We start from the raw sequence: 10113 nt of genomic DNA, 5'->3' as shown, positions 1-10113 counted from the left end.
CAACCCGTACGGCATGACGAGGTACTCATAGTGCACAGAGGTGGTACTGAAAGCCGTCTCCTTCTCGGATACGCACCAGGTTGTAAGCGCTCCTGATATCTAGTTTAGTGAAGAAGCGCACCCCGTGCATTGACTCTTCGCTGTGGCTATGAGCGGTAGCGGTAGCTATACCTCATGTGATCTGATTCAGACCCCGATAGTCAATACACGGGCGTAAGACCTCCCCTCTCGAGTTTATTTTTATGAAGGAGGCGGGTGAAGTGGAGGACAGAATGTACCCATGAGCAGGGATTCGGAGACATATGTTTCCATAGCCTCCGTCTCCGCCTGTGAGAGGGGATACACGTGACTCCTGGGAAGTGCAGCATCTACCAGGAGATCTATCGCACAATTGCCCCGTCGATGGGGTGGTAATCGAGTCGCCTTCTTTTTGGAGAAGGCGAGAGCCAAATCGGCATATTCAGGGGGAATGCGCACGGTGGAGACCTGGTCTGGACTTTCCACCTAGTAGCACCAACGGAAACCCCTAAACACCTACCTGAGCACTCTCGTGACCACCCCGTGAGAGCACTCTGTGGCCAAGAAACAGTGGGGTCATGACAAGCTAACCAGGGTAGGTCCAGCACCACGGGAAACGCAGGAGAGTCAATAAGGAAGAGACTAATTCTCTCCGTATGACCCCCCTGCGTCACCATGCCCAACGGCGCGGTGACCTCCCTAATTAACCCTGACCCTAATGGTCGACTATCTAAGGCGTGAACGGGGAAGGGCACATCCACGGGAACAATAGGGATCCCCAAACTATAGGCTAAAGCACTATCAATAAAATTCCCAGCCGCGCCTGAATCGATGATCGTCTTATGCTGGGAATGCGGGGGAAATTCAGGGAACGTAACAGACACAAACATATGTACAACAGAGGGCTCTGGGTGAGAATGGTGCCAGCTCACCTGGGGTGACGCTAGAGCGCCCTGCCTGCTGCCTCGATTCCCAGAGGAACCAACCCGGCACCGACCGGCAGTGTGACCTCTGCGGCCACAGATGGTGCACGAGCGGGAACCCCCTCCGGTCTCCCTGCGCACCGCCCCTCCCAGCTCCATGGGTATTGGAGAGGGGATGCGGGAGGATGGAACCAACAGACCCCGATCTGAACGTCCGCAAGTAGCCAGCAGGTTGTCCAGCCGGATGGACAGGTCCACCAGCTGGTCAAATGTGAGGGTGGTGTCTCTGCAGGCCAGCTCCCGGACGTCCTCGCGCAGACTGCAGCGATAATGGTCGATCAGGGCCCTGTTGTTCCATCCCGCGCCGGCAGCCAGGGTCCTAAACTCCAGGGCGAACTCCTGGGCGCTCCTCGTCTCCTGCCTCAGATGGTAGAGGCGCTCACTGCAGGCAGCATGCCAATTGCACTGCAGGCAGCATGCCAATTGCACACACCCTCAAAACTTGAGACATCTGTGACTGTGTTGTATGACAAAACTGCACATTATAGTTGCCTTTTATTGTCCGCAGCACAAGGTGCACCTGTGTAATGATCATGCTGTTTAAACAGCTTCTTGATATGCCAAAATTTGAGAGAAATAAGCTTTTTGTGAGTATGGATAATTTCTGGGATCTTTTATTTCAGCTCATGAAATATGGGACCAACACTTTACATGTTGCATTTATATTTTTACAAGTTAAACTACTATACTTGCTCACAAGATCATTGGGTCAAATATTCACATTTGAGCCTGGCCTACCTCAAAGCAGCGAGGCGTGCAGCACTGGGAACAACCACTGTTCTTTCATCATAATGAGCTCCAAATGGAATGTCTTCACTGGAAATGTCCCAATGTCCATGTAGATAATTATCTAATTTGTGTGTTTCTCTTGCTCTTCTCTCTCTCTCTCGTTTTGTGCATGCGTGCATACATTGCATTGTGAGTGTGTAGGGTCATGTCTCGTGAAAAGAGGCCATTCAGATGAAATGTCCCTTTCATAGCACAAAGGAGCCTTTGGTGACTACATTACAACCAAATAGGTGAATAAAGGGTTGAAAGGGATGAAGTCACTGTGATAGTACATTTAATACAACTTTAGCAGTTCAAGGATTGGAGGGAAGCATGCATGCCTTTCCCAACATAAAGTAGAATTAGACCACAGTCAAACTCTGTGCCACAGTTGTAAAGTGTAAAGAAATTATGTAAAGTAAAAGTGTTTCAAATCATATTTGTCACATACTTCATAAACAACAGGTGTAGACTAACAGTGAAATACTTACTTACAGGCCCTAACCAGCAAATCAGAAATCATATCACAAGGAATAAATAAACAATGAGTAATGKTAACTTGGCTATACACAGGGTACCAGTGCTGAGTTGATGTATAGGGGTATGAGGTAGATATGTACATATAGGTAAGGATAAAGTGACTAGGTAACTGGGTAAATAATAAGCAGTAGCAGCAGCATATGAGTCAAAATAGTTAGTGCAAAAGGGCTGGGGTCAATGCAGATAGTCCAGGTAGCTATTTGGTTAACTATTTAGCAGTCTTATGGCTTGGGGTTAGAAGCTGTCCTGTTAGTTCGAGACCTGGTGCATTGGTTTCTGCTTGCCATGCAGATCGGTAGGAGGGAGAACAGTCTATAACATGGGTGGCTGGAGTCTTTGAGAATTTTTAGGGCCTTCCTCTGACACAGCCTGTTTTAGAGGTCCTGGATGCCAGTGTTTCAAATGACTATGTTGCCTGTAGTAATAATAATGTATAAAGGTTGGTTGATACAGAAAGCGTTAGTCRAGCCCAGCGTTGTAGCTGTGTAGTGCTGGGGGGGGAAACGTGCACCGAGTTTGTGAAACCCTGTTCTAGCCCAATGACAGCCTCGCCCAAGCTGCTCCGATCAGTGCTATTTGGAATCCTTGGGACGTCCCTAACCATTTTAAATTGCAAACTTCGATGTGGTAGGGACGTCCCAAGGATTCCAGTTAGCACCGACCAAGCTGCTCCCCATCTCTACGCACGCAGTCAGGAATCAACCCGCTGTCGCCGGCATATTGAACTCGGAACTGGCTACCAGGAGAAGAAAAGAGTAGCAAACATTGACGTCTGTATTTATATGAGAAACAGTTTACGTTCAATTAATATATTAGCAACACCTAGATTTCTGAAAGCCATTCCAAAACAAGGTAAGTATTTTGCTTGCCATTTTGCATTTAGCTAGCTAGCTGTACAGTTAATGCCTAGGCGGGGGCGCAGAGGCCGGGGAGGTTTGAATGCGTCTGTCGTTGGGAGTCTAGCTGTAGCACGCTAGCCTTCTGAGTTGGGCAGGGGAAATGTTGGTAGTTAGCCATCCAGTATAAGTCAGCTGACAGTTATCTAACTAGCTAACGTTAGTTTACTCACTAGTTAGCTAACTATTGAAATATAACTAGCTAACATGTCTAATATTCAAACGTCCGCTAACTTGATACAGTGACGTTTGCTAGTTCAAAAAGCTATGTAGTAACTTAGCTAAGTTAGCTACCTTGCTAGCTATTTAGCTCATACTAGCAGGCTTGCTGGTGGTGTTATAACTAGCTAGTAAGCTAACGCTGGCTCTGATTAGTGTTAGCTGACTACTGTTGTTAGCCTTTTCAGGCCCACCCTACCTAGCTAACTAACGGTATCTGGCATGCAAGACCGGTCAGAGACGGTACAATCTCTAGCTAGTAGTACTGATTTTATTAGGCAAAACTGGCTGCAGCTTTCGTCCACTCATTTTGTGTGAACCAGTGCTAGGTCTCCACCTGTTGTGCCTCTGACATGATTACTAGCTAGTAACTTTGTTCTTTTTCTAACGTGACATAAACTTGAAAACAAATCTCTCCATTGTGCTTCAACAGACAATGGCTGTGAACGTTTACTCAACCTCAGTGTGCAGTGACAATTTGAGTCGTCATGACATGCTTGCATGGATTAATGAATCGTTACAGATCAACCTTACCAAGATAGAGCTGTTATGTTCAGGTGAGTGGCAGGGTATGGATGGCACAAAATGCATTTGTTCTTGCATTACATCGTACGGCAGAGATTGCTTCTACTTGAGTAAATGAAAGTAAATCCTATAATTGATGTAGCCTAAAGGTTTAGCCTAATTTCCTTTTGTGTGATCAAAGAGGAATAGTTCAATAGGATTTGTGATGACCCCTGGTGTGTCTGTCTTCTAAAGGTGCGGCCTACTGCCAGTTCATGGACATGCTTTTCCCCYGCTGTGTGCCTTTGAAGAAAGTCAAATTTGCTGCAAAACTAGAGCACGAGTTCATTCACAACTACAAGATCTTGCAAGCTGGCTTCAAAAGAATGGGTGTTGACAAAGTAAGTAGGCTATTATATTTTCCCTCTCAGCATAGCCTAGGCTGTAGAGCAGTGGTATTCAAACTTTTTCTTTGGGGACTTTTCCCAGCAGAATTTATGGGGAACCAATTTTTCCCCAAGAATTTCTCCAAAACCACACCCGAAATCTAATAATTCAACCATAAAATATATACATTTTGATCTTTACACCAACAAATAACCTTCAAGTCATTGCATTTTAATCTCATATCAAAAGGAAAATAAACAAATTTCCTCAGTAAAAAAACAAATGTATACAAAAAAAACAACAACATTTGTTGTCCCAAAAAGAATAATTTTGGCGACCCCACTGCAGTTCCCCCGTGACCGTGACTTTGAATGCCACTGCTCTAGTCTACATCCAGAGCTGTACCTATTTGCCGGGCTACGTATATTTGTTTTTTCATCTGTTGAACCAGTTGCTTTTGAAGCATATGTATCTATTAATCATTTTGCTTCCTGTCTTTACCATGTGTTGTCTTGCAATATATTAACCATTCAATATCACCACCAAGTGCGTACAGGAATTCATACAATCAAAAGACATGGCCTACTTGTCTCTCTTAGATGTTCTCTAAACCTAATATCCTAATCTTTGGCTTCTCATTTGGATTTAGACATCTGAGTTGCCCATAGTGTGTGTGTGTAATCATTACGGTGATTCTGTTGAAAAACGTTTTGCACAAACCATTTACTCCAAACGGAAAATGCAAACGAGTTTCTATTGGAGAAATTCAGGTAGGTCCCGCCCCGTTTTTTTCTGTTTGCTTCCGTTTTGGAATTTAAACTGTGCAGTTCCCTGCTTTATACTTCTCTGGCACTGCTTGCTAATTGTTTCCTGCTGAGCTAGCATGGCCTCTGTCTACTGTGGCTCACTGATATTTACTTTCCTGTGCCAGAAGCGAGGGGACTGTTGGCATCCTATACAGACTCCACTCTGTTAGTTAGTCATTAGTTCTCATCCAGTAGTTGGATGGCGTATTTGTTGGCTTCTGCTACTGCACAGTCGAGTGTGTGAGATGGAGAGCAAAAAATTTAGTCTGGATTTTCTCCCTTCAGGTGTCATGACGAAGTCCCTCAAATCAAATTTTATTTGTCACATGCAGAGGTTAATGTGAGTGTAGTGAAATGCTTGCGCTTCTGTTCCGACAGTGCAATAATATTTAAGAATCCCCCAACAACTACCTAATACACACAAATCTAAAGGGGTGAATGAGAATATGTACATGTAAGTATATGGATGAGCGATGGCCGAGCTGCATAGGCAAGGTGCAGTAGATGGTATAAAACACAGTATATACATATGATATGAGTAATGTAAGATATGTAAACATTATTAGTGCCATTATTTAAAGTGCATTGTATAAAGTGACTATCCATTTATTAAAATGGCCAGTGATTGGGTCTCAATTTAGGCAGCAGTCTCTGAGTTAGTGATTGCTGTTTATCAGTCTGATGACCTTGAGATAGAAGCTGTTTTTCAATCTCTCGTTCCCAGCTTTGATGCACCTGTACTGACCTCGCCTTCTGGATGATAACGGTGTGAAACGGCAGTGGCTCGGGTGGTTGATGATCTTTCTGGCCTTCCTGTGACATCGGGTGCTGTAGGTGTCATGGAGGGCAGGTGGTTTGCCCACGGTGATGCGTTGTGCAGACCGCACCACCCTCTGGAGAGCCTTGTGGTTGTGGGCGGTGCAGTTGCCGTACCAAGTTGTGATACAGCCCGACAGGATGCTCTCGATTGTGCATCTGTAAAAGTTTGTCAGGGTTTTGGGTGACAAGTCAAATTTCTTCAGCCTCCTGTGGTTGAAGAGACCCTATTGCTCCTTCTTCACCACACTGTCTGTGTGTGGACCATTTCAGTTTGTCAGTGATGTGTACGCCCAGGAACTTAAAACTTTCCAACTTCTCCACTGCTGTCCCTTTGATGTGGATAGGGGGATGCTCCCTCTGCTGTTTCCTGAAGTCCAAGATCATCTCCTTTGTTTTGTTGACGTTGAGTGAGAGATTGTTTTCCTGACACCACACTCCGAGTGCCAGACATAGGCTGTCTCGTCGTTGTTGGTGATAAGGCCCACTACTGTTGTGTCGTCTGCAAACTTGATGATTGAGTTGGAGGCGTGCATGGCCACGCAGTCGTGGGTGAACCGGGAGTACAGGAGGGGGTTGAGCACGCACCCTTGTGGGGCCCCAGTGTTGAGGGTCAGCGAAGTAGAGATGTTGTTTCTTACCTTCACCACCTGGTGGCTGCCTGTCAAAGTCCAGGACCCAATTGCACAGGGCGGGGTTGAGACCCAGGGCCTCCAGCTTGATGATGAGCACGGASGGTACTATGGTGTTGAATGCTGAGCTGTAGTCAATGAACAGCATTCTTACATAGTTATTCCTTTTGTCCAGATGGGATAGGGGCGTGTGATGGCGATTGCGTCGTCTGTGGACCTATTGAGGCGGTAAGCAAATTGAAGTGGGTCTAGGGTGGCCAGTAAGGTGGAGGTGATATGACCTTGACTAGTCTCTAGACACGCTTCATGATGACAGAAGTGAGTGCTACGGGGCGTAGTCATTTAGTTCAGCTATCTTTGCCTTCTTGGGTACAGGACAACAGACTAGGATAGGAATTGGTTGAATATGTCCGTAAACACACCAGCCAGCTGGTCTGCACATGCTCTCAGGACGCGGCTAGGGATGCCGTCTGGGCCAGCAACCTTGCGAGGATTAACAAGTTTAAATGTTTTACTCATGTCAGCCATGGCGAAGGAGAGGGGGGGGTGCAGTGCTTGTTAGCGGGCTGCGACGGTAGCACGGTATTATCCTCAAAGCGGGCAAATAAGGTGTTTAGTTTGTCTGGAAGCGTGGCGTCGGTCTCCGTGATGTGGCTGGATTTCTTTTTGTAGTGTGTGTGATTTCCTGTAGACCCTGCCACATACGTCTGGTGTCTGAGCCGTTGAATTGCGACTCCACCTTGTCCCTGAACTGGCATTTTGCTTGTTTGATTGCCAGTACAGGGACAAGGTGGAGTCGCAATTCAACGGCTCAGACAATCCTCCTAGTCTGTGTTCTATCCATATTCATTCAGCATTTAACGGTAGTCACCTCTGCAATGCATGTTTAGGCTAAATCAACTGTGTCTGGCGTTGCCATCCACTAGTGTTTATCTAACCCATTTTTGTGGTGTTGAATCCACTAACATGGTGATTTGTTCCTCTCAAGATCATCCCTGTTGACAAATTGATTAAAGGCAAGTTCCAGGACAACTTTGAGTTTGTGCAGTGGTTCAAGAAGTTCTTTGATGCCAACTACGATGGGAAGGAGTACGACCCTGTGGAGGCTCGCCAGGGCCAAGACACCATGCCCAGCCCTGCCGTGTCTGCTCTCAACAAACCCAAGAAGATCCTCAATGCTGGTGAGTGGTGCCTCAGCCTGTGCCATGATTTGTATTTATTTTATTTTCACTGTACTACAATTCTTTTTTAGGAGTGGTTCCCCTAGGTAATGTTCCAGGCAGGGCACAAAGGCCCCAAAAATCAACATCTTGAGACCTTTTGAACTAAAATTGTCAATCGAAAGCAACGAAAACCAAATTGTTTTGGGTTGGAGGGAGAATAGAAACACTAAGAGAGAAACTGACTGCTGTGGGCAGTCTAGAGATGACCTTCCATATTGAAATCTACTGAGCTTGTCAATAACAACCTCTCCCCATCTCATTCTAATTAGTTGCTTGTTCCCCTCAGCACCCCAGCGGGCAGCAGTTGCCAAGGTAGCACCCAAAATGGCGCCCAGCTCGGCACGAAGACCAGGGGCTGGCGGAGGTGACGAGGAGCGGGCCGAACTCATCCAGGAGGTACTGTCATCCATCCTTCCATTCATGTGCCTTGACATGTATTAGAAAAAACAACTGCTGTATTCACATATGGTTTGACTGAAGTTGTAGCAAAAGTTCAGATATACATCTTGCCCCTTCCCTCCCAGGTGAATATACTGAAGTCCACCATCCAGGACATGGAGAAGGAGCGGGACTTCTATTTTGGCAAACTGAGGAACATTGAGCTCATCTGCCAAGAGAAGGAAGGCGAGGGCGACCCCACACTGCAGAGGATTGTAGATATACTCTACGCCACAGACGTGAGTTTAGTAAACATTACACGCAATGCCTCGCGAGTCAACTTCAGCTTTCTTAGATTTTAAGCCTGTGTTTTGGTTCAAGCAACTGCTGATGCCCTCTAAAATTCCATCCGTGGAATGGCATGTAATGTAGCTCAAGCGGAATGCTAAAGTACGCTCGTACAGCTTGGACAAACTGTGCTGTTTCTCTCCATCAGGCCACGCATGATTGGTTCAGTCTGTTCAAAACTCGTTCATCTGAGTCAAATAAATGTCAAAACACTGGTGCGCTTGATTTAGTGTGGTTTACACTTTTGGCACTATTCCATTTGTGCCTCTACCAGGCAAATCAAACGCTGCGCAAGTGTTTAAAAAATATATATATATTTGACACATGTCAGGTTTAGATCAAAATGTGAGTATTTCGACTATGCAGAGTCCTGTAACATATCTAAGCAGATAATATCCTCCTCTTTATCCGTATGTCTGTGTTTTCAGGAGGGCTTCGTCATACCGGACGCTGAGTCAGAGGACCACGAGGAGTTCTAATGTTCAAGACTGGATCATGCAACTTTTAATACCCCCCCCCCCAGCCCCTTCAATCAGCTACAACAGCTCCCATCCCCACCCTGCGTACCACACCCTAAACATCCAGATCATGTTATTATTGCTTGGTCTCTGAATAGAATATATCAAAAATATTTTTTGGTCTGTCAAATCAAGTTGAAATAAGTAGTGTGAAGTACCTCTGAAGCCCCTACTTCGTTTCATCCTATTGGCCTGTGCCAGGGTCGGTCTTGGCATCATGTTGGAAGAAGGCGACTATTTTGGCTCTCTATTTGGGTCCAGAAGAGTGACCTGTCAGTCTGTAAGATTCTGCTTTTTTTCTTGGTCTTTTCCCTAACTTTCTGTCTCTTCTGGGAATTGGAGTTAAAAGTTCGTTGGCACCTGCACTCACTTTTGTACATTGTATTTTTCTTAGTTGACTTGTTTCCCAAATTGTCACAGTCTTTCCCACATGTATATTGTTTTATGGGTCTGAGAAAATGTACTAAGTTCCTAATCATTTCAATAGAGAAAGTGTTTTAGATGAGTTCAATGGATGGTTAATGTACTTATTGTGGAATAATTGTTTTCTTCACTAACCACAACTCTCATATTTTCAAAATTCTTTAATTTGGTCTCATCCAGTTTGGAGATTAACCTGTTTTAAATAGTGCTATTCTTTATTCCAGGAAAGTGGATATTATTATTTTTCTCAAAGATACAGGACAGCTCATAACATGACAATATTTAATGCTGAAGAAACATGTTAGAACTACAAGTTTACGGTGGAATACTTTGTGCGCGATTTATCTGTTTTGTTTGTATCTTGGCTGTTGGAAGGCAAGTGGATGCCAGAAACTCCCCTGGTCCCAACCCATCCCAAACTACCTGCTTTGGGTTTTTTGGCTTTTCTCCCGATATATCATTTGTCAGTTGGCAGGGGATAGAAGTTTTAACTTGATTTAGCCTCTAGTGTCTAATTCATCCTCTTAGGGAATGTGAAAGGTGAGTGACTTTGCTGTTGTTTTTCTTTTTCATTTCTACTTACTCAACAAAAAAACAAAATACTCCTGGTTCTGTAGCATGTTTTAACACTCCAGTTGTGAGTTTGAATCTGTT

The 10113-nt window shown here is 45.1% G+C and overlaps 1 protein-coding gene across 1 annotated transcript; it reads left to right on the top strand.

Moving 5' to 3' along the window:
* Positions 1-2942: 2942 nt before the first annotated feature.
* LOC111966293 (microtubule-associated protein RP/EB family member 1) lies at positions 2943-9767 on the top strand. Its single transcript, XM_023990808.2, has 7 exons — positions 2943-3161; positions 3858-3981; positions 4184-4329; positions 7558-7750; positions 8079-8188; positions 8317-8469; positions 8947-9767. Exons 2-7 carry the CDS (start codon positions 3861-3863, stop codon positions 8995-8997), a joined length of 774 nt encoding a protein of 257 aa, XP_023846576.1. The 5' UTR covers positions 2943-3161; positions 3858-3860; the 3' UTR covers positions 8998-9767.
* Positions 9768-10113: the final 346 nt, after the last annotated feature.

This window comes from Salvelinus sp. IW2-2015, linkage group LG7 (assembly GCF_002910315.2).
Source record: "Salvelinus sp. IW2-2015 linkage group LG7, ASM291031v2, whole genome shotgun sequence".
Classification (NCBI taxonomy): Eukaryota; Metazoa; Chordata; class Actinopteri; order Salmoniformes; family Salmonidae; genus Salvelinus; species Salvelinus sp. IW2-2015.
This window is presented reverse-complemented; position numbering and strand designations above follow the sequence as displayed.